This window comes from Pangasianodon hypophthalmus, chromosome 13 (genome assembly GCF_027358585.1).
Source record: "Pangasianodon hypophthalmus isolate fPanHyp1 chromosome 13, fPanHyp1.pri, whole genome shotgun sequence".
Taxonomy (NCBI): Eukaryota; Metazoa; Chordata; class Actinopteri; order Siluriformes; family Pangasiidae; genus Pangasianodon; species Pangasianodon hypophthalmus.
The window spans coordinates 23035011-23060010 of record NC_069722.1 but is presented as its reverse complement, the minus strand read 5'-3'; the positions used below and the strand labels follow the sequence as shown (position 1 = coordinate 23060010).

Below are 25000 nucleotides of genomic sequence, written 5' to 3'. Positions count from 1 at the left end.
TGTGTGTGTATGTGTGTGTGTGTGTGTGTGTGTGTGTGTGTGTGGAGGGTTAGCAGTCACTAATCTCTTGGTCTTGGGCAATTGCACTAAGAGCGCTGAGGCTAAAACCAGATAGCAGATTGATCGTATTTGTGTGTACATCCGTGCAAAGCCACCAGCTTGTGCTCATTCGGTCAAGTCCCATTCCATATGTCTGAGTTTCTGGGAAGAATCACCACAGATAGAAGTCACAACCCAGATCTGAATGCCTGTTTAAAGGCAGAGGGAAAATAGCTTTTAGCGGAAACGCTATGAGGATGATGGAACAGCCAGGAGCTTTTAAAGAGTAGAAAGCACTCGGCTATGTAAGAGGTTAATGCGTTCCAGGAAAACGGCAAAAGCTCCTGGTTAGCTTGTTCTCCTGGAGAATTTTCCACAGTGAAGCCATAAAGCAGCTTTAGATATTTGGAGCTCATCAAAACCATGCAGAAATATTTCTCTGATTTACGACTTGTTTAACGGGAGCAATAATCCCAGGGTTGTCAGAGACGGGTCCTTAAATGTGAGGCTCAGGGTTTTTTTTTTTTTTTTTTTTCTTGTAATATTTGGTGAAGTTTTATCCACATTCTGAAAACTTTGATTAAATATCTGCTCACAGGAGAACCTCAGGATTCTGTAGCATGCCTGTATCTGGGAACAAAAAAAAAAACAAAAAACACCAACATCTGGGACATGGAGCTAATCACGTTGCCTGATCATTCAGAACAAAAAGAAATCATATCACGATTCTCGAAGGCATTTCTACAAAACGTAATATTTATCATGCGAAAATATCCAGTTAATACAGTACTGTTGCGTTTTTAAAAACTGTTCAGTGATTGTTTATTTAACATTTGCATTGCACTGTTTATAAAAAAAAAAATTAACACTGAAATGAGAGAAAAGATTAATTTTAACATCGTATCTGTTGCTTCCAGTCAGTTTGTAATAAAAATATTACAATATCCACGACATAATGTATCATGATATGGATATTATATCGTAATATCACCCAGCTCTAGCTCCTCATTTTGCATTTGTGTTGCTTTGTGGGCGTGGCTTTGGAGGGAAGGTCTGTATTTGTTTGGTGTTTGAGTTTCAAACTAGCCGAGTTCCACCAAAATCCCAGACCGCACCTTTAATCCCGAGTTATTCAACCTTCAGGATGCAGCCTCACTCGATAATATGAGCAATAAGAGCTGGAAAAATTAAAAGATCTGTATGTTTTAAGGTTGCTCATAGCTTGGTGTTTTATCAAAAAATTTTCAGAAATGAGGTGAGACTGAGTAATCTTGAAAACATTTCAGTTTTCAGATAGCCACGAGTAGAGTAGAACAGTAGTGAGAATTTTAAAGTACTTATCTCTTTCTCACGGCAACACCCTGAATACTTCAGACAAGCGTCTTTTATTACGTGACCCGCCGCATATTTGAATGGGCAGTCATATAAAGACCTGCAAGACTCTGCTTGTCGAACAAGCGACCAGCCCAGATACGTTACAAGTTCCACTTTCTGTTTGATACAGAACGATTGTCTCCACTTTGCTTGTTCATTATGAACTGGCAGTGCACGCTGAGTGTGTTGTGATTTCTCAGCATGATTTCCTTATATCATTTTTTCCATCACCCACGATTATCTCAAGGTCCCGCTCTTACTGTCAGAACGCTAATCAGATGAGGTTTCTTACATCACGACACAGAAGGGCGAGTCATCAGTCTCCCAAGTGCTTATGAGTGTTGCTCGACTGCTTACTCCCGTTACCGTTCTACGAGATGGAACAAGACCAAAAATGCACTTATGGGTGATGCTAGGCAACTCTCCGAGGGGCACAGAGTCACGGCGTAGCTAACGGGAATATTTCCTCAGAGATGCTGAAGGATCCCCAGGAAGCAGTCATTGGGGCTGACGGGGTGGGGTGGGCGGGGCTCCGGCTCGTGATTGACGGCAGCGGTGTTGCCAGGCAGAGCCGTTTCACAAGTCGTGATCGAATCTTAAAGGTTGACATGGCAACAGATGGAAATGGAAGGGTGGGGGGTGGGTCGCCGTAGACAGGAACCATGAGGAACGTCTGAGGGCATGAGGAAACGTACACACACGCACACGCACACACACACAAACGTGGGGCTTGTTACGGAATGACGCAGCTAATCTACACTTCAGCTCGGTACTTTATTGGAAATTTGGCCTGCAGACAAACATTTTGCACATCAAACATTCTGTGTTGATGATGTGCGTTCGTGTTTCAGCGCTGCAACACAGATAAGGGGTTTATGGGTAATCATACGGCGCATAAAGGCTTGCGTGTGTGTACCTTGTACCTTTAAAGAGCTAGCTTTTTATTGTTTGTTTTTCCTTGCCTGAAGTCATCTCACTACTCGCCCGCAGGCTGTAATTCTTTTCGTTTAAAATTAATTCGTTTCTTTAAATTAAACACTATAGCATGGTGTTAGCATGGTGTTTCCTCTTTAAATAATTCAAAAGCTGACGCATTTTATTTCTTTCGTGTTCCCACACAGCACACAATGCAACTATAGACAGTAAAGACAGCTTTTACATTCAGTTTTTTTTTTTTTAATGGTTTTTTACTGGAAACCCCTTTCAGGTCGGTAACACTGTCTCCTTCAACATGACGCATCAGTGCTTGTCTCTTTTTGCTTTAGAGCAAACCTGAAAAATCACAAACTATAACATCTATTAGAGACGAATGGCAGAGACGAACGTGACCATCCACAGTTTGAAATTTAGTACTTTTAGTAATTAATAAGTGCAGTTATATGTTCTCTCAAAAAAAAAACACAGCTTATCGTTTTACTGAGAAACCGGAAAACGTAACTCCTCTGTCAGAAAGACGTCTTCCTGTGCTGGGAAAGCTCCATGACTGTTTCGAAGCTGGGACACCCGACACTCCTTCAATCCATCAATGATTATACGTTTTTCTTTGTTAAACAACCTGCTTTTTAATCCATTTGTTTAATATTATGTGGAGCGTCCACCATAGAAGTCCCTGTGTATGAGCTGTTACTATAGAAACAATAACGTATTAGAACGAGCGCATTAATATAAACGCATCGTTTACATTACAACCGGCACTACTTTCTGAGCTTTGTGGTTATACAAAAATAATGTCCCAACTCAAGTCTCCCAACTCAAACTCTCTTTTTTCTAATGACCCCCAACACACACACACATTAAATTGCGTTTTTTAATGTGATTTCAGTTTTCAAGCTATGCTACTTTTCTTCTTTCTTTACAGTTTAACATTCAGATTTATAGGATTACAGGATTTACAGGCTGGAGTATAGGATTTACTCTGACATTGTCTTATATTGAACTGGATGCTTGATTTTGATTAAATATTCATGGCGTCAGCAGTTTCTTCTGATTTTCGTGATGATTATCAGCACTTGGTCATTATCACAGCCTGCGCAGGATGGATACGTCGGAGGTCAACGTGCACGTATCATATCCTGAGATCGAACACGTTGCGTAATCCGAGCATGCTTCTATCATATTGCATGCTTTTACCACAAGTAGCACATGACACATTGGAAAGAGAGATGCTGATGAGTCGACAACTGAACATCTGTATCCTGAGTCGAGAATTTTAGTATTAGTCGAGTCCTTCAGGATGAACAATTAGCTAATGACAGGATTATTAGAAATCGTATTAGAATTCATTCAGCTTTCAGGAAAACCTAAAAACAGTGAGCAAAATTGTTAACTAATTGTTAACTAAAAAACTATTTTATCTTTAGGAATAAACCACTTGAGGTCGTGCTGTTATAGGAAAACAATCAGCAGTGAAGTGAAGTGAAGCGGCACGTCCTGAAATTCTTTATTCCTCTTACACCACAGCGACTTGCCAACACTAACAGATCTTCATTTGTTAAAGAACGACACGTCATACTTTTTATCCATTTATGTATACCTTTAAGGGTTCCTCGCAGAGAAGCAAACCAAAGGATGTTTGTTTGTTTTGTTTTTTTTGTTTTGTTTTGTTTTGTTTTGTTTTTGTTTTACAAAATTTACAAATTTTCTGCCAATACACAGCCATTTGTAAATCAGATAACTCTATGCTTGAGTGCATTGTGGGTAATACACACACTCAATCTGCAACTGAGGGAAAAAAAAAATGTTGCTGGGAAGTTTTTTGGATAATTGGACAGATTGGATCTCCATAGAGATGAGTTTGCTAGATGGAATCATCCTAATGAGCCCAGTGAAGTGCTCTCGATATATTTAGGGTTAACAAAACAAGGGCATGGTGTGTGTGTGTGTGTGTGTGTGTGTGTGTGTGTGTTTTCTTGCATGATGGTAACAGTTCTCATGGACATTCTGTTACTGAGAACAGCTCAAGCCAGCGAGCCCACTTCCTGTCACTGAGGAGGATACAAAACCTGAGACTGCGTCAGCTGTGTGAGTGTGTGAGTGTGTGTGTACATTCTGTGGGCTGTGTGGGAGGTTAGTAGTGTCATCCTACCCCTGCCAAGTGGCTGAAAAGTTTACTCGCCGTGCTGTTGCTTTTTCCCCGAGCTCTGTATAACATCATCAGCGTCATGATGCTCATGCAGTTGCATCAGCGTCTCGCTTAGAAGTTGTTTTTTTTGGTTTTGAATCATGACCACAAGCCAATTGTGGAACTGATCTTGAATCACTTTTCCCCAGAAAACATGACATCACGTGTGTATGCACAGATACACATAGTATGTGAAGTGAAAAGTGGAAACTCAATAAAAAAAAATCGGAGCGCTTAAACAAACCCACTATACACAACCGCACAACACAATAAACACACAGTTCAGTAAATAAATACTACATGTGGAAAGATTCACTGATTCAAGTACCAGGCTTAGTATTTATAACACACACACACACAAACACAATTTTCCACTTGTTTGATGATTGGAAATACATTTGGTTTTATCAACTAAGTGATGTTTATTTCAACCAGAATCTGTTCTAAAAATATCAACCTCAAACCACATCCACTTCTACACTGATGTCACTCCGACTCACTGATGTGGTTTAGGACACCGTGTGTCGCACTGTCATCTGTAAACACAAACAAAACTTCGCGCGAATGTAATGGAGGCAGCCATCTTGGATCCTAAGCGCAATTCTGTCCAAGAATCCTCGCCTTCTCCAAACTTTGAAGGTTCAGCAGACGTATGTTAAGTGGTGGAGAAAGCTCGTTCGGAAACCAGCCTTCCGGTCCGGAATACTTGTTTGTGTTTGGATTAACTTCCTGTCAGTCAATTTATTGACACTCCGCTCTACGGAGCGCCGCTTTATGAACATGAGCGAGAATGAAGGGAACCCACCTACTTAACCTTCGCAGACCTAATCATGAATAAAAATCTTACTTAATGCACCTTTAAATAAAATGACAGCTTGTTGATGTCGGTTTAAGCAACTATACATAAACTTTGGACATATATTTAATTATGGAAAATTGATTTTGATAAAACATTTCTGCCTAGCAAAATAAACCTTGTGGCTATCGAGCAAAATTAAAAGCGCAAAAGCCAGAACCCAAACATGTCTTGGTTGAAAATGATGTAATTTTTTATTTTTTTTTTTGATGGATTACTGATTTAAAGGTGCCATAGGCAATATTTTTCATTTTTCACTTGTACAAATCACTTATAGAAATTATGTAGAAAATTTTAAGCCATTGTCTCATTATCATACATTACAAGTGTATTATGTAACTGGGGGAAGAAAAAAAAAAATCATCATGAGGTGAAGTTGCATGTTTATAATCGTAGTTAGCATGTAGCATTTTTATGCTTTAGTTGTACCATGGCTTTCAAGCAGTTGAATGTCCGAGTGCGCTTGAAACCGATGTCATGACAATCCTTGCTCATGGTAAATAGTAACATTTTTTTTTTCCTCCCCAAATCTTCCCTAATGCACTTGTGAAAAACACTTCTGACTGGCTGGAGGATGTGTATAATATACTCACGTTAGTACTTTTCTGTTTAAAAAGATGTAATCACGGTTCTACTTCCGTGTGGCTCTTAAACAACAAATAAATAAATAAAAGGAAAATGAACATGTGATGAAATGAACATGACACGACAACGATATTGATTTTACGTTTACATTCTGTTTAAGTATATGTTTATGTTTTGCAGTTTCTCGGTACCGTGATATGCTTCATGTTTTGTCATCAAAAGAAAGAAAAATAGAGGCAGATGAAAGAATGACCGATTATAGCTGCTTTTGCGTAATTAAACTCTTTTTCTGCAGACAACACAATAAATCTGAATCCAAAGTTCAGGGCGGTGAAAGTAATTCCGCATCGCGTCGGCCCGCGTAACACCAGCCTGTCGTTGATTATTTTCCTAAATTAAACATAATGTCTTTTATGTTGTAGACTAACACTGATGATGGAATTATTATGTATGAAATATTAATCCTAATAGTGCTGAGAGACACATAAAGGCTACAGAGGTATATTCAGAAGCAAGATCAAGATCTATGTGTGTGAAGCTGAGAAGAAACGTGAAATGCGCGTGTCACTTTTTTTTTTTTTTTTTTTACATTTCTGACCCGTACAAGAACAACCACAGAGTGTAATTCCTGTAACTCTTGTTTTCACACTGGTGTGTGACTCGTGCTGTGTGTGTCCTGCTGACGGTTAACACACTGTGTGTACGCTGATGTGAAAACTAACACTATCTCTCTCTCTCTCTCTCTCTCTCTCTCTCTCTCTCTCTCTCTTTCTCTCACGTGTCTCTCTGCAGTGTGTAACTTCATGTCTCACGAGAAGTGTTTAAAGCAAGTGCGGACCGTGTGCTCCTGCATGGCGCCCACGCTGGTGCGGGTGAGTGAGAACCTGCCAACACTATCACACACACACACACACACACACACACACACACACACACACACACACACATTCCTACACACAGGTCAGGTGCCTCGAATGATGCTTAATTTATCCTTGGAAATGAAACTTGTTTTAACAATGCAGAAGCAGTGAGAGCGTATTATCATTATATTTCATCATAAACAAGGTGTTATGGGAATTCTGGGTAGGAACATAATCTCTGCCGAAGAATCTCTGCTTTCCCAAGGCTCTCACGCTGGAGACTCCTTCCATAAATGTTAAATCAATAGTAATTATACAGAAAACTTCACCATGTCAAAGATTACACTTTTTTTTTTTTTTTTAAAGTCCATCATACAAATCACTGTGTAAGTTGCTTAACGTATTAGAAGGAGCGAATTAATATTTTTAATTCTGGGATTTGCGATCTTGTCCGAGCTGCTTTTATAGAAAATTAATCAACGCCTTCTGACCAATCAGAATCGAGCATTCGGCTATCATGACGATACTTTTGACGGAATTCCTACGATACACAAAGTATATAGGTTTGCTAGCAAACTGCTAGCTTATTTTAGTGTTAAAGTGTTGTGTTAAAAAATAAGTTCAGTCAGGAAATGAACGAATTAACACTTCCACTTCTAATTAGAGTATACAATAAAATAAAAAATTCTGGTGAAATCTTGCGATATATTTAATATTAAATATATATTTGTATTGTGACGTAATTTGATATCATGATGATATCGATATAATAATGTCTCAGACCTGTTTTTGTGGTTTTGGACATGGATAATAAGGCTAAAAAAGAAGAGTTATGTTGGATTTATTTTCTTTCTCACGAGGAGGCGTGGCCAAAAGTTGGAATGCTGAATTGTACGCAAGAGGTGATTGGAATGATGATATGATTCACAAAAAGACCTGTTTTGCTCTAAAATGAAATGGTTATGTACAAATAGTGTTACTGAACCAGACTTAGACATGCACGGTGTTACACTTGTAAATACGCAGCATACAGGTGGATACATATACACACACACACACACACACACACACACACACACACTGCGTTTACTGTTGATCCAACTCAGTAATTAATAAAGCTGCAGCTCTGTGGACAAAAAAACAAAACATGAAAACAAGGAGGCGTTAAACCGGCAGGCTGGCCTCGGTTCTCTCGCCCACACACAGTCCTTTAATGATTATCCAGCCGTCCTGAGAGCTTTGGGAGTCTCTCTCTCTTTCTGTCTCTCTCTCTCTCTCTCTTTTCTCTCTCTCTCTCTCTCTCTCTCTCTCTCTCTCTCTTTCTCTCTTACCTAATTACAGTGTGGTTCTGCAGAGTGATTCAGCCACCATGCTGAGACTGTGGCCTCTTTACACTTATGTTCATAAAGTTTCATAATGTTCAGCTGCTCATTTAAATCCTGGTTAATGACAAACACACACACACACACACACACTTTATTTCCATGAGAATCTAAACAAAAGCGTCTTATTCTTCAATGCAGAAGTTGAACTCTCGCACCCGTCGTCATTTCTTTGTATAGTAACAACTCGCTAGTAACACATGCTTCATCTGTGAACGCACCCTTAGATAAGCAATTCTACTCCTGCTTAAATTATATTTTATATTTAAATAATTTTTTCATGTTAGAGTCATTAGTGACTTTGCTTTTGATTAGCCGTCTCTGCTTGAAGCTCCTAATGAGATCGGTGCACTTGGTTAATCTTTTCACTCCGACTGAGTTACACTGTTTAAGCATTCCTGCTCATTATAAAAGTTAATGCTAAGATGTGCCAAAGCTTCGAGAAGTCCCTTTAGTTGGACTGTAATAAAAATAGAAACATTGTGCAACCTCTTGCCTCAACCACAATGCCAGTTTTAGGTTCTGCTTCTCCTGTTGCTGTTTTTGAATCTGTTCTGCTTTGAACGAACCAGGTCCTGAGCAGGAAACAAGGTCACTTCCTGTAGCCTACTGTAGGAAGTCCCGCAGGAGCCAGACAGGAAGTGGTTCCTCTCTGGGCAGGACGAGCTCAAGGACGCGTGTATGCGTGAGGACGTGCATTCTTGTAGCCTGTGTGTTCACTGTTAGCATTGCATTGGTAGAGAAGAAGAAGAACAGTGTCATTTGCTTCTATGGCAAGCCTCGTTACACTCCTTCCTGTTCATACACCAATCGCTCAGAGCAGCACCTCCGACAGTTAGGATGGCGTCGGCCTCTTCATCCCTGTCACCTCTGTCACATCAATAACTCCAGTTGTTCCTGCTCGCTTGCAGGAGTGTTAATTACCTGGAGTCTTTCCTGGGCTGTCAGTCCACTTTGTGTGGTGTGTGTCACAAGGCAGATTGTCTGAATCAATCACAGACTCATAACACCCAGACAGCGCGTCCGTAAATAAGTTCACATCTTGTGACCTGCTTCGCTTCTCACGTGGCACTTAATAGAACAATCACAGCCGGAGGTCATAGAAGCTTCAAAGCTGTTTATCATGGCACAGTCGCTGTTTGTGTGTTAAATCTTAATAAGACCTTGGTCCAGAGCCATAACCGAGGTCATCTGCCCCAGCCGAAGCTTCTGAATGACGCTTTAATACACTTCTGCAACGTCCTCAGTGATAACTGGAGCTTTAGTTATGAAAGGAGTGAACAGAGTTTCTTATCAGTGTTTCTAGTCAGCGTTTGCTAGTTTGTGAGTCCAAATCAAAGCAAAATTGATTTTTTTTAAAAAATTCGTTTGATATTTGGTTTGGCTGAGGGACGCCTAGAGCTGAAAACATCCTTATAAACCAAACAAGTGCTTGTAGAAATCAATTGTGAGAGACCCTGACGATTCTATCAGAGCACACACACACACACACACACATGTGCTGTATATTGTGAGAGCTCAGAGGTGAAGTAGAAATAGGTTGGCCTGTAAGGGGATTAGCAAAAGTGGAACAAAACTTCACTCAGCTCCTGCACTTACACACAACACACACACAACACACACACACACTGCGTAAACAACACTGTTGTTATTTGGTAGCCAGGACCTGAAACCAACACACACACACACACACACACCTCAACCAGAGAAGTATTTGAACTTGAGTAGTAATGATAACACTTCTTTAATTTCTCTCTTAACACAACTGTTATAATACTTGATATAAAACATGATAAATTATAAATTTTTACGCTGTGAATTCATCAAGGTTATTAAAAAAATTGATGCAGTTTCTAATTTTTTCTTTTTTTTTTTTTTTCTTATTTTCTTTTGTGCAGGTAGGAGAGTCCTTGAATAAGCCATTCTCTCAGTTTCTCTGACAGGGATTAGAAACGTAACACGGAACAAAAACAGAAATTGACGTTTTTCATTGAATCTAATCGAAAGTGCAAACAAATTCAGTCTAAATTGCTCCAGAGTGCTTTTTTCCTTTCTTTCTTTTTTCCTTTTTTTTTTTTTTTTTTTTTTTTTTTTTTTTTTTTTTTTTTTTAAAAAGGGGCTTAACCGGTTTAAGAGTGTTATTTTTCCATGTCTCAACCTAAAAATAATCCCAATAGCCCTGTCCAGAATTCATATCTTCCTTCACACCTGCCTGCAGGAAGACATGACGTTATATAGCCGGCTTTTCAAGGACGGAGCGAAAGTATTTTTCCTAGCGAAAAAAAGTCACACTACAAGATTTCACTGTAATGGAGTTTTTTTTTTTTTCTTCACCTCTGTTTGTCATCACAGGTTCCTGTAGCTCACTGCTTCGGTCCAGCCGGTCAGAAGAAGCGCTTCTGCTGCGTGTGCCGCAAGAACCTGGAGGGAACATCGGCCCTACGCTGTGAAGGTGAGTGTGTTTTAACCATCTACGATCTACACATCTACTCTGTTTACTGACTGAACACTCAGGTTAGAAAATTATAGGATGTTATAGTTATAGTTACAGTGTGGTATTGTTTATAAAAGCAGTGAGCCTTGAGGCATACATCTATAAAATTTAAACCAAATAAATAAAAGTACTATATTTTACAGACACACTTGCCTAAATTTTGTCTTCAGTGTATGCAAACCATGTTCAAAGATAGTGTGTGTGTGTGTGTGTGTGTGTGTCAGAGCATCCGCCTCTGCTGTCTTATTTAGATTGTTTCTGTGTTTACATGTCATCCTGTCATACTCTCTCCCTCTCTCCCCCCCCTCGCTCTCTCTCTCTCTCTCTCTCTCTCTCTCTCTCTCTTCCTTACTGTTCATTTATCTGCCCAGCGCCTGCTTGATGTGGATCTGCTGTTTCCATGGTAACGCAGGATGGTCTTTTGCAGGGGCCTGAGTTCTAAGAACGACATCCAAAAAAGAAAACATTCTCTTCCTCTTTCTCTCTGTGTTTACATGTCATCCCATCATGTCCCTCTCTCTCTCTCTCTCTCTTTCTCTCTCTCTTTAACACTCTTGCCCTTTTTCTCACACACTTGCTCGCCCTACTCTCGACTCTCTTTTTGTTCCGTTTCTTTCAAATAGAATAGTGATATACTAAGTCTCTTCCAGTCGCTCACTTTTTCTTGGCTTTATGTTTGTCTTCACACACATAAATGGAGCGCCTCTTGAAGCCAAAGACTTTGAGTATATATATATATAATTTGAGAATGCACATAAACATGACTGCAGTGATGAATGGAGGAGCACAGCTCATAGACTGCCATGTCTCCAAAATCCAAAAGTAAAATGGAGAAGTTTGATGATTGTTTGGAAGAAGAAGTGTGATTCTCTGCTATAGTGAAACACAAGACTTTCTTCTTCATTCGTTGTTGCTTTATATTATTGGTTGTTTACATGCAACACTGACCTTTAGTGAACATTTTTTTGCCAGACACCCGTGCATACGCCTGTGTGTGACGCACATACGCGCGTGTTCACAGATGGGCTAACACAGAAAACACTGACTCGTAGTCCATGCTTGTGTGTGTTTCAGTGTGTGAGCTGCATGTTCACAGCGACTGCGCCCCGTTCATCTGCAGTGACTGTCGTCTGTGTCACCAAGATGGAAGCCAGGACTACGTAAGTGTTACAGCTCGCTGTGTGTACACCATGCAACAGTTGTACACTCCTTCCTGTAACCAGAACAGTAACCACTGCTGCCAAAAGTTCTTTTACCTTGTGCAGTGGAGATGCAGTGGTTGTCCTTAATTAATCAATTGTTACTCATTTGTTACTCATTAGTCATTAATCTCCTAATCCACTGACCTCTGACCCCATGCCAGGACATGCACAATCACCACTGGCGGGAGGGGAACATGGCGTCTGGAGCGCGCTGCGAGGTGTGCCGGCGTGTCTGCGGCTCCTCCGACGTCCTCGTCGGGATGAGGTGCGAGTGGTGTGGCGTCACGGTAAGCTCTGAGTTGTTCATATGAGTAGAAATGAGAAGGAGAAAGAATTGAGTAAAATGTATGATTATCATTATCATTGAGCGTTTGTTGCGCTGTGGTTTAAGTCCAGGTGCATTTTCTTCCCCCTTCCTTCTTTCTTAGTGGTTTTTGAATCGATTTCTTTCGCTGAAATATTTATTAGAGAAAACGGGTCATCGATGAGTTACCGCCTGTGATGGCAAGCTAACACTTTATTGATCCACATGCCAATGCGGCTCAGACCAAAATGAGAACAAGATCGAATACAGAGACAGAACAAATGTACACATAATCTCCGAAGAGATAAACAGATGTGTCGGCTGCACTGTAGAACCACCTATCTGCACAAAAATTATAAGAATAATATATAAAACAATATTAAGCAGTAAAAATATAGAGTATATGGCTACACATACAGGTATATGCACTTATAATATAACAGATATACAGATGTACAGAATATAATGTATGTACAGGTCTACAGAACATATTTAAAAACGTGAGGAAAATTTCTTACAGCAGAGCGCTGTTATATTCTTGATTCTGATTGGTCAGAAAGTATTAGTTATTTATCTATAACGTAAGTTCGGACAATAGTTATATTAATACGCAGCTTTTAATACATTATACATCAATACTATACATTTCTATAGTAACAGCATTAATGCTCCACATCGCATTAATGGAAGGAGTCTCCAGTGTCAGCGGACTTATTAACTTCAAGAGAGGAAAAAAAAGAGGCTGGTGAGGGAATGACAGTTTATAGCTGCTGTAGCGTAAGTGATAATAGGAGTGTAACTGTAAATGGATTAAAAAAAAAAAAAAAGACCTGTCAATCTTTAATAAATACAAATTGTAAACGTCAGCAGAATCACTTATTTTACCCCTAATCGAGACTATTATTTTGAAATGAAAAATTGGTCTTTTTGAACTTTTTTTAATATTAAAACTGTAACAAATAGTGCTGTGTTAATAAAATAAAATAAATCCGCTTGGTATTGTGAGCAAGCTTATTAAAACTGGTAACTGTACAGGAATTGTACTGTAGGTATATATGCAGAAGTGAAGTGCCCTGCTGTTTCTCGCTGCAGGATATTCATTCAGTGAGCACAGCAATGGCTGCTTATTTCAGAATTCACACTAAAAATCGATAAAGCCTCAATGCAGCAGGGATGTGTCATTCGACTCTCGCCGGCTAATTGACACAAAACTATTAAATGCTGATATAAATGCTGTTTACATAATGAGTTTCTCTTTCATTCTGATGCATTAAATAACCATCTCTTTCATTCAGACAGAAACCTGTATGTGATAAAGGGGTTTTCCAGATGCAGATTAAGTAATTCAATTTGAATGTGTATGTTTGGCTCAGGGAGAAGTTGATATTTCATATTTTATCCCATGTGGTGATAAGACATGGCCTGAATTCTCAACTGTATTGTGGGCTGAATCCTCATTTTGGTGGAAGTTATAAAACTTCACATATACAGTGATTAATCCGAAAGAGATTAATATATAGAGATTAATCCGGAAAACCCTGGAGTGTTCCTTTACATGGACAACGGAGCACCATCGTCTCACGTTGCCAGGATGTTTTGATGGATACCAAAATGTCCTTAAGAACGTGGACCTCTATATGGAGGTTACAGCATTCTCCAGCACTACAGCTTGTTTATCTTGGAGTGGGAATGGAGCTGGTCCACTTCTGCATGCTCTCCGAAGCAGATACACACGTCAACACCACACACACCCACACACACATACACACTGGTGAGAAAGGCAGCTCAGAGGAAATGGCCACTTGTATACTCATTGTAGCATCTAAACGTTCTTATAGACAAGTCACAGATTGATAATATCTAACAGAAGCCGTTTCACAATTAATTTTCCTTAAATGAACCAGAATTTTAATTCCTCTTGAAGATTATCTGTTATTTTTCAATGCAAAACATGTCTTGGGATTTGATAGCCTACAGATAATACAAGCATACAGTGCTGCATTTTTAATTAGGTCTTTATTTGTGTTCTCACTACCTCTTTTGTGCTTTCTTTCTGTAGAAGTGTTTCCATTATTGTTTCTGTTATTGCTCATGTTTTGTATCGTACTGTACGTTCTTCTTTTATCCTAATAAGTTCACTATCCATCGTGTGTGTGTGTGTGTGTTTGCAGGTACACGCCTCGTGTTATATAATGATCCCTCCTGAGTGCAGTCTGGGTCGTCTGCGCAACATGATCCTGCACCCCAGCTGTGTACGCGTCTGCTCGCGCAACTTCAGCAAGATGCACTGCTACCGCATCTCAGAGCCCCCGCAGCAGTGCGAACTGGGTAATCAGCCTGCCGAGGAGACATTCATTAATAGAGCCGTAGTGGTTAGACTCAAAGCGTAGATATTGATTCGCGATTCCTCAGAGTCGTCACAGGTACAACGTTGCTACCTTCAGTCCCTCACTCTGAGGCAGTGCTCGATAATTCAGCCATTAAGATTACACGTGACCGGAAGGTTGTGAGTTCTCATCTCACAGCTGATAGAGTATTTGCTTCACTTCACTGTATTCTAGCCATTTTTTATGAAGGGAAATTTTGACTTAAGGATTCAGATAACTTTATTTTGCATTGACTTCAGACTTTTCATCTTTGTAGATAATCTAGACGACTCCGATGTCCAGAACCCAGTGGCGTCGAAGGACAATCAGTCCTCCAGCTCATCGGATACAGGTAAAGATATAAAGTGTATAAAATTAGTGTAATGCTCACTTGTGGGTCCCGACTCACTATTCATCATTGTTAGCCAAATAATTATAGTTGTATAATAATAAATCATTATACCACAGTGTTGATGAATCTCAGTTACGATTGGTCAGAAGGTGTTGATTAATTTTCTATAACAGTGGCTCTGAGAGTAGTTCTGGCTGCAAGGAAAAAAGCAGGTTTATATTAATGCACTCATGCTAATATGTTAGCGTTTCTATAGTAACAGCTTACACGGGTGTTGGACAATCCACATAAGTTTATGGAAGGAGTCTCCAGTGTCAAAACATTGTAACAGAGCTTTTGTAAAAGTTTTGCGAAACAGGAAAGTAGGGAAGGTGTCACTTTTTAAAAAAATTTTTTTATTACTTTGTTTAACTTTATAGCTGCTGTTGCATAAGTGATAACGGGAATTAAGCTGTCTCGTGGACAAAAGCGTTGTTAAAGTTGGCAAATTGCTTTGGTGTAAGAGGAAAACACTTCAAGTTGTGCTTTTATAGAAAAATAATCAACTTCAGGGTGGTAAAGGTAACTCTGCTTCATCATACCAACATGCTGTTGATTATTTTCCTGTAACATCACAAGCCCAAGTGTTTTTCTTCTTACGTAGTTGTTGAACTTAACTCGAATTCAGTCACAGGACTGTCATAATTATATCATGAAGACATCTCCGGAGATGTCATAAGCTGTCATGAGTTGATTATTTTCCCAATGACCGCATGTCCCCAAGTGTTTTATTTACACTAAGATCATGATGTTCTTTCTCTGTGTGTGATTTATATTTTATATATCATCAGTGAAATTGTAATTTTATTTAAAGTGCTATAAAAAAGCATGAAGTATTGTAAAAAAAAAAATAAAAAATTCCTCCTCCTTTCAGGGAAGCAGACGCTGAGAGTGTTCGATGGGGATGACGGCGTGAAGCGTAATCAGTTCCGGCTGGTCTCCATTCCTAGAGTCACAAAGAACGAGGAAGTAGTGGTGAGCTTTTAACAGCTTTTTTTTTTTCCCTTCTTGGACTGGTTTTAAAGAACAATGGCATTAACACAAAGTTCAAGTCAGTACTGACTGATGTCTGCAATTAAAGTGTGAAATGGATCAAAAATCACAGCGGAATATATTTTATAATTTAGTAAACATTAACTAAACTGTATGATAGTGTAATTATAACAGAAATATAAAGTTGCGTTCACATTGATGGTTTGCCAATATTTTTTAATTTTATTTATTTATTTTTTTTACTACTTTTTACTACGTACTTCCTTTCTGAGCAGGAAGCGGCGCTCAAGGCGTTCTACCTCCCAGATGAGGTCCAGGAATACGAGCTCCAGAATTACACCCACCCCGACCTGCTAACCGATGACATCATCAACCGCAACGGCATGCCCGACAACAAGGCCGTGTTTAAGGACTGCCCCTCGGAGGTGTGGCTTCTCCGAGCCAAGCCCAAAGACACGGAGGTGCTGAAGGTCTACGCTGGCTGGCTCAAGTATGCGCTTATTTAAACAGAAAACACACCATCACGAGCAGATCGATTTACAGTTCTCACATTTACACAACACGTATTGACATTATTTTGGCAACACACACTCTGTACACATTTCTCTATGAGTGTTTGTTAACAGTTTCCTTGAACCTTGCGTTATAGCATCGACATACTCCTGACTTCGTCACATGCGCGTCATATGTGAGTCATTTTACCATTACTGGTCAAGTTCATGATGTATGATGTAAGGATATATGCTAATAGACTATAGTTTATCTAAACACTAGTCAAGGTAGACGAGATAAAAAAAAACAATCTGTTATTGGGAAATTAAAGTGTTACAGCGGCAGGATAGTAAAAAAGAAAGAATGACAATTATTAGTGTCAGTAGCTGAGCCATAACGTGATGCAGATTGAAAGATATGTACATGATGAATGTAGAGTACAAAATGAAAAGTAGCACCATGAGCAGAAAATAAGCCTAAGGGAGCAATCATAAATTGTATTCTAACTAGTAAAAGTGTAATATAAGCTGTCATACCATCACATATCATAGCAGCTGTTGTCAGAATTTTCAGTAATAATATGACTCTGATATCAGGAAACTTAAACAACTCGTGACAGCATCTGACATCCGCAGTGATGTGTTCGTTACGTAATCGTGTCACTCTTATGATCCGGGGTTAACAAACATACTGTATTGCCATTTTCTGTGCTTCCAACTTTGTGGCAAAACAGTTTGAGGAAGGCCCACATACTGTGTGTGTGTGTGTGTGTGTGTGTGTGTGTGTGTGTGTAATGGTCAGGTGTCCACATACTTCAGTCCATATAGTGTATGTTTCGTTTATCTCAGTTAAAAGAAATATGAATTATCCATAAAATCTAAGGGGGAAATGATGGCTATGTTAAAACCACTTCAGGAGATCATTCACGGTACTGTCGTTCCTGATGATATAAAGGCTTTATCAAATTTTAATAATCTATCATATTTTACTTATTTAATAACATCTATTTAACTTTATGAAGATCCTCAGATGTTTCATTACGAGTGATAACCACTTACTAAACTAGTAGGAGTAATAATAGGTATTAGATTTTCATACTTAATGTGTTATGGTTTGTGAAATTAGAGTGTGTGTTTATTGTAATGTCTGTGGGAGCATTTCAGGCTTATAAATTGTGTGTGTGTGTTTGTGAATCTGCAGGGTCGGTGTTGCCTACGTGAGTATCACCGTTGGGAAGAGCAGAGCAGTAGACTCTGTCATTAAGGAAGTGCTCGTCCAGCTCGGCAAGCAGGTACATCCCTCATCTCTACTTTCTAACACACACAACACACCGTAAACCTAAATATTACGATCTCCTCGGGATTCAAAGCCATGTCTGACCCGTCATAATACACCTATTTAACCACATTTCTACGTGCTTAGAGGCTAATTGGGTATGCGTCCCAAATAGGATGCTACATTATGCACTAAATAGACAGTGTGTTACCTTATATAGTGTTATTAAAGGGATAGTTCACCCAAAAATGAAAATTCTGTCATCAGTTACTCACCCTCATGTCGTTCCAAACCCATAAGACTTTCGTTCATCTTCGGAACACAAATGAAGATATTTTTAATGAAACCTGGGAGATTTCTGTCCTTCCATTGACAGTCCATGTAACCGAAACTCCAAAAAGTTCATAAAGGCATCGTAAAAGTAATCCATGTGACTCCAGGGGTTTAATCCCAATTTTAAGAAAGCGATACAAATTTTTTTTTACCAAAAAAATAAAAAAATCTTTATTCACAGAATATCTTCACTCCTGTATAGATCTCCAACGCGCGTTCACGAGAGAACTATGACGCATGAGTGTTGTGTTGATGCGAGAGCAGACGTTCTCGCGATACAACCAAACCCGGAAACGCTGCACTGTTTACAACAGAGGAAGTTTCTCAAGGTTCTGGCATCCAGGAAATGCGACAATTTTCATTTTTGCGTGAACTATCCCTTGAAGAACATTAGTATGCTGATTGGGATGTACCCTAGCTAGCTATCCAGCAGTCTTAGTGGTTATTAACATTCCAGTGGAGGAGAATGGAAACCTTTAATACAAAACCACATTCTCAGGGGAGACCTTGAAGCTACACCATGGTTGCTAGTGTTTACTGTTAACAGTAATATCGAGTGGGAAGTGATGTCACCACAACGCCCACAACATCCAGAGAACTCCTCATATCAGGCAGTGTTTGTGACCTGGCTAACCAGACCATGGCGTACTTCACTGCGCGGTAAAAACTGTTAACATACACTTTTAAAGAGATTTAAAAATGTCCTCCAAAATAGAGTTTTTCGTAGCGGTAAAAAGATTTTTATCTTGACGTCTCACAGATGATTAGATGTTGATCTAGCAACATGTCCTACTCAGAGAAATCACATTCCCCAATTAGAACATGTATATGTCTTGTGCGGACTTCATAGACATTCTTCATGTTATTTTCATGTTAATTCAAATTATAAAACATTGGAGGTGTGCTGTTTTAGGAAACTAATCAACAACTGGTGCAGCTCACCATGAAGCAGAGTTATTGTTACCACATCCTGAAGTGTTTTATTCCTCTTATACCACAGCAATTTGCAGACAATTAAAACATTTTTATTTATTAATAAATGCCCAGTTGTACCTCTTATCCGTTTATTGTAACATTTAATATTGTGGAACTTCCTGTTAGTCGTCGTTCCCTCAACAGCTTGTCATGTTACCAAGAAACCAATGTTGGAAAACTTTTACAAAGCGCTGACACCGGAGACTCCTTCCACAGAAGTTTAATAAACGTCTCCTTACAGAAAATGTCTGATTATACGTTTTTCTTTTGTTCCATAACAATACATGTTTTTAATCCATTTATTATCGAGCGTAGATTATGCAAAGCATCCATCTTACAAGTCCCCTGTGCAAGTTGTTACTATGGAAACAACTTGCACAGAATCAACACCTTTGGACCAATCAGATTCGAGAATTCAACAGCGCTGTGGTGTAACAGATCTTTTGCATTTTAAATACGTTATTGTGTAAACACTTTACTATGTTTGCGTCTCGTATATAGTGCTGTGTATCGTCACTGTGTCAGTGGTAGACTTCAGATACGGCTTGTGGTTGGAAACAAGAAACATATGTCCTGTAACCTAACTTCTAGATCAAAACAGATAAATAGAACTACAACATCACATCCTCTTGTGGTTTATGTGATTTGTACACTCTGTGCACGTAAGGTAAATCATGACATATATTTAATATAGCGTTGTCTTTCTGACCGTCATGAGCAAACACTTCATGGCTTAAAACATATTTGTAAACTCTATCAGTCAGTTCACTGAAATACGTCTGAGTGGTGTTTAACTCTGACGTGTGTGTTTCAGAATGAAAACCCGGCAGATTTTAACCTGGTGGAGGTTTTCATGAGCAGCAAACAAGGTAAGATCCAGCATCGTCTTTATTTCCTGCCGTGCTTTAATTAAACTCCAGTATAGGACGCAGTGTATTCATGATCTGCGTTCTCACCGTCTGATTAGTGCATTCTTACTGAAGGCTGTGTGAAATTCTGTGAATTACGATGACATTTATGAACACATTTAATTATTAGAAGCAATGGAAAAACATCAAGACTGACTCGTTATGCTTAGGTGCCCATGCATGAGATTAGATGTGAAGGAGTTACGCTGTTGTCAGAGATCACAGTGTGTGTATGAGATCATATCTAAACTGTCGTATTTGTGGTTGTCCTGCAGTGCAGAAGCAGGTTCTTGATGGTCAGGAGCTGTTACTGGACAAGCTGCAGGAGATCAGGAAGGTACACTAATCTTCTTCTTTGTCAGATTAAGCTAAATGTATTAATAAAAGCAATCAAGAGTGATTGATTTCTTGCAGAGTGATTGAGTCTGTGTGTGTGTGTTTCAGACGTCTCTGAGGCAGATGAACCAGACACGCTTTTACATTGTGGAGAACAGGAACCGGGTGGTCCAGGTGGACCTGCTGATCGGAGGACTTCCGCTGCAACTCAGCACAGAGGAGTACACGGAGCTGCTTCAGGAACACCTCGCTATCAAGAGTCAGTCTCACTCTCCCACACACGTCTTTACCCTCTGAGCCTTTTTACTTAATGTGCTTAATTATGTTCACGTTAATGCAGACTACCCTGTAAGTGTGACACGTCCCGGCTTGACCAGTTTTAATATGTTGCCATGTATATCACACTTGCATCATATAACAGTATAATCACAGTATGGTGTTTTTGTCGTGCGTTAGATATTGCTATTGGGTATGATTCCAGGACCATACTTAATTACTCTCAATCATATTCGTAAAAAAAAAAAAACTAGGTAGCGAATACACTTAATTTAAAGTGCATGAACACACGTGTTTGCTTTTAATGGCCTCTGTGTAAACCTGGGAAACACAACGAGCCGATGTGTTTCCCAGTGACATCCGTGATTGATTAATGCGAAGTAGGTTACTCAATTCGGTATGGACGAGTACCAAAAATCATGTACTCATTCTCATTCTGAAAAAAATAATAGGGATACATCGCTAATGTGCACGCCTGCTCTCCCAGCATGGATTGCTTCCTTAAGGGTTTTGCGTTTGTTAAATCCTCCTGGGAATTTGCATTCACGCAACGTTAACACTAAGAGAGAACACATGAGAAAGCCAATGAAAAGAGAAATCTCAATCTCTGTCTCTGTCTCTCTCTCTCTCTCTCTCTCTCTCTCTGCAGGTCACTTGGTCACCGTCACTCACATCTACCCAGCACAAGGTGAGGAACTTGTCACCGTAGCAACATTTCTATGGCAACCTGGCTCACATCCAAGCTCTGGCCATGGGGGAAGAGAGGATAATCTCTCTCTCTCTCTCTCTCTCTCTCTCTCTCTCTCTCTCTCTCTCTCTCTATCCCTCTCCCTCTCTCTCTCTGTGTGTGTGTGTGTGTGTGTGTGTGTCACTGAGTGTGAGAAATGCCTCTGTCCTTTAACACTGCCACAAAATGCTGCTATTGTTTGAGATCAGACTTCTTGACTCCATTGAATCCTACTGATGATGGTGTTTGTGTGTGTGTGCTCTGACTGCTAAAGCCTTTCCTACACACAGATCTATAAATGAGATTTTTGTTATACACTCTCTCTCTCTTTCTCTCTCTCTTTCTCACACACACACACACACACACACACACAAGGAAGCACAAGGAGAAGCTTGGCAGCTACCTATCGCCCCTGCTCCATCAAACATTATTGAATTAAATAACCTGAAATGATCTTTTAACCTCAGATGATCTCGCTTCCTGTTCCCAATTGTGAGAATTTGAAGAAACGTCTTAAACACCAGAACACACAGAAACCATTCTAACAAGACATGACTGTGTAGTGTTATATTCTGTAGACTGTGTGTACAGCCCCAAATGAACAGTGTGTGTAAGTTCTAACACTTGTGTGTGTGTGTGTGTGTGTGTGTGTGTGTGTGTGTGTGTGTGTGTGTGTGTGTGTGTGTTGTGCAGGCACGGTGGCTTTGCAGATCACGTGTTTCTCTGAAGCTGAACGCATCTATATGCTGGCCAAAGACACCAGCATCAGCGGCAAGCAGCTCACTTGTCTCGTCATACCTGAGATCATGGTATGCTTCCCTCTCTCTTTCTCTCTCTCTCACTCTCTCTCTCTCTCTTTCACTCTGTGTGTGTGTGTGTGTGTGTGTGTATATGAAATCACGTTCTCTCTTTTTTCACGTTAGTTACTCTGCCTCGTCTTAAAACTGTTTATAAGATTAAAGACACAGAGGCACATATTAGCTAAGCACTGAGTGAACTGTGCTATAAATGTGCTGTTTTCAGTGCATTATTTATCGAAATAGTCTATTTACACTGGGTTCGTGTTCACTGCACTATTTTGTGTTTACTATTAATACGTCCTGTGCAATTAATGCCACTCTCCTGCTGTCTGAGTGGTATGCATCAGCGACCTCTAGTGGACAACTGGGAGCGAGCATACACTGGGCTCTTGAACAAGAGAATATTTTTCTTACTATTATTTTTGCCTTTCTTGTGTGTGTGTTCCCACAGAAGAGCAAGCTAGCCAAAGGCTCATACCCTTTGCTGGTGTTTGTTAACCCTAAAAGTGGATGTCTGAAAGGCAGAGAGATCCTTTACGGCTTCCGGAAACTTCTCAACCCTCATCAGGTGTTCGAGCTGACCAGTGGAGGGCCGCTGCCTGGGTGAGAACATCTGTGTGAACTCCTAAAGGAGCAGTTTGTGATTTCTTAAAATTTAATTTGATTTATTTCTCGGTGGGAAATATGTAAGAAGGAAGAAACTTTTGAGGATTGCATGCAGCTCCAAAACTACTTCGACTTTAATCATTACCTTTCTTGGGTTTGGATTTATTTGAAGTTCCTCCCTCTGTGTTGGTAATTTCTTGCTTGTTTCCAATTGCTATTTGTGATCAGACTGCACACATTTCGCGATGTTCCCCACTTCCGCATGCTGGTGTGTGGAGGAGACGGGACAGTGGGATGGGTGCTGGGTGTGCTGGAGACCATCAGACACAAACTAGCCTGTCCTGAGCCTGCCATTAGCATCGTCCCTCTGGGAACAGGTACACACCGTCTACACACACATCATAGGCAAAAAAAATAACATTGTAATAAGCAAATGCTTCATAGAAGTCATCGTTTAGCCAGTTTTGTTACAATGTTCTTTAAAATTTCACTTCCATTTTAATTACTTAAAATATTATTGTTATTATTATTTACAGTCTGATACTATACATTTAAGTGTGAATTTATTGTGTTTGAATGCTTAAATAGGAAAATGCAGGTAGTTCTCGGACACCAAAATTCATTTTTACAGCCCAAACATAGAGTCTTTCCTCACACTCTGTGTATATGATGTTAAATATGTGTGTGCGGTTTTAGGTAATGACCTGGCGCGTGTCCTGCGATGGGGGGCGGGCTACAGCGGCGAGGACCCCTACAACATCCTGGTCTCAGTGGACGAGGCAGAAAAGGTGGAGATGGACCGCTGGACCATCCTGTTTGACGCTCAGGAAATGACGGAGGACGGAAAGCAGAACGGCTTCCTGGAGCCTCCGAAGGTGCCATATTACAGTTCAAACCCTGATGTTTAAACACACCTCATGGAAAAATATGCCTGCAAGCCCATTTGTCTGATGATGTGTGTGTGTGTGTGTGTGTGTTTGTGTGTGTTGTAGATAGTCCAGATGAATAATTACTTTGGTCTAGGGATCGATGCGGAACTCAGCTTGGACTTCCATCATGCTCGGGAAGAAGAGCCAGGAAAATTCAACAGCAGGTCATTACTCTGTTTTCACAGCAGAAGATGATGATGGTGCCCTCTGTTTATTTCCACTATGTCTGGGCTGCTGCTTAATATATAAATATCATGGTTTTAAATTAGCAACCACTTCTTTAATGTTGTTTTTATTTCTGTTGCTTTTTAACTGTAGTCCTTTACAAGGTGGGGTGGGGAGGCTGTTAAAAAAATTAATTGTATAATAGGTCAGAGAGATGTGGGTTTGTCACTTTATTATGCGTAATTAATTAGAATAAAAAATTTTAAACACATAAATAAATAAATTGCCAGTCATAGCTCTAAGTGCTGCACTTCTGTCGAAAATGAATGGAGGTGTATGGTTTTGTTGTTAGCTAGCATAAACGCGTGCTTCATGCTAGCTCCTCTGAACCACCCAGAGGGTCTTGTTTTGAAATGCTGTGATGATAAAAGTCCTTGTTTAAACAAAATACCTAGTTTCTTATCAGAGCTTACTGTAGTTATCTTTGTTTGTCATCCCAGCTTAGTATATTTACAACTTGCTGGGGTAAAAAAAAAAAAACTCACCCTTAGGGCAAATACATCAGGCAGGAGTGACAGCTGTCTGGCGTAAAACACGCTCTCCAAACAAAAAAAAAAAAAATGGAAAAAAAAAAAACACTTCAATAGGACTCCTGTAATAGAGACCCACCTCATACACACACACACACACATAAATGACTTTCTGTATCCAACTAATACTGTATAATACTATATTTGTAAAAAATACTGATCATCACCCCACGATAACATGTCATGTGTCATCACAATGCCAGATACTCAGCATTATGCTCTGTAAATAAATCCGCCGTACCTCCCACTATCACCGTATAACGCAGTGCTGATTATTATAAAGCACTTGTGTACTAGAGAGCCACTCAACACACCTAAGCCTGTTATTGCAACTTATTTATTACCCTCTCAGAACAAATGCTAGGTGTATAAAAGCCACTCAAGCAAAGGGTGCATATTAAAGCTTCTCAAAATAAGCACTTACAGCTTTCTAATGTAAAACAACCACTTAAATACAAAACTGCTTCCTATTCTCTCAGAAACACAGTACAGTTTAAGAGCATGAATGATAATTAAATGTTAATGTCATTTTAGCATGTTCAGGAAGTCAGTGATTAGCGCCCTCTAGTGCTTTACAATGCTTTGCTGTGTGTGTGTGCGCGTGTGTGTGTGTATATGTGT

At 39.7% G+C, this 25000-nt stretch overlaps 1 protein-coding gene across 2 annotated transcripts in view; it reads left to right on the top strand.

Annotated features, from left to right (window-relative positions):
* LOC113546965 (diacylglycerol kinase theta) overlaps positions 1–25000 on the top strand; it is a 29397-nt gene that overhangs the window by 2637 nt on the left and 1760 nt on the right. The window contains exons 2-20 of one of the 2 annotated variants that reach the window (XM_053239253.1): positions 6768–6847; positions 10570–10669; positions 11786–11871; positions 12075–12200; positions 14389–14545; positions 14861–14935; positions 15849–15949; positions 16243–16457; positions 16617–16655; positions 17660–17750; positions 19857–19911; positions 20226–20287; positions 20395–20545; positions 21212–21250; positions 21983–22098; positions 22541–22692; positions 22924–23072; positions 23392–23570; positions 23688–23788. In XM_053239253.1, the coding sequence (XP_053095228.1) occupies positions 6768–6847; positions 10570–10669; positions 11786–11871; positions 12075–12200; positions 14389–14545; positions 14861–14935; positions 15849–15949; positions 16243–16457; positions 16617–16655; positions 17660–17750; positions 19857–19911; positions 20226–20287; positions 20395–20545; positions 21212–21250; positions 21983–22098; positions 22541–22692; positions 22924–23072; positions 23392–23570; positions 23688–23788 (2074 nt within the window). The remainder of the gene's footprint in view (positions 1–6767; positions 6848–10569; positions 10670–11785; positions 11872–12074; positions 12201–14388; positions 14546–14860; positions 14936–15848; positions 15950–16242; positions 16458–16616; positions 16656–17659; positions 17751–19856; positions 19912–20225; positions 20288–20394; positions 20546–21211; positions 21251–21982; positions 22099–22540; positions 22693–22923; positions 23073–23391; positions 23571–23687; positions 23789–25000) is intronic. The other variant, XM_026947088.3, reaches the window with a different exon arrangement.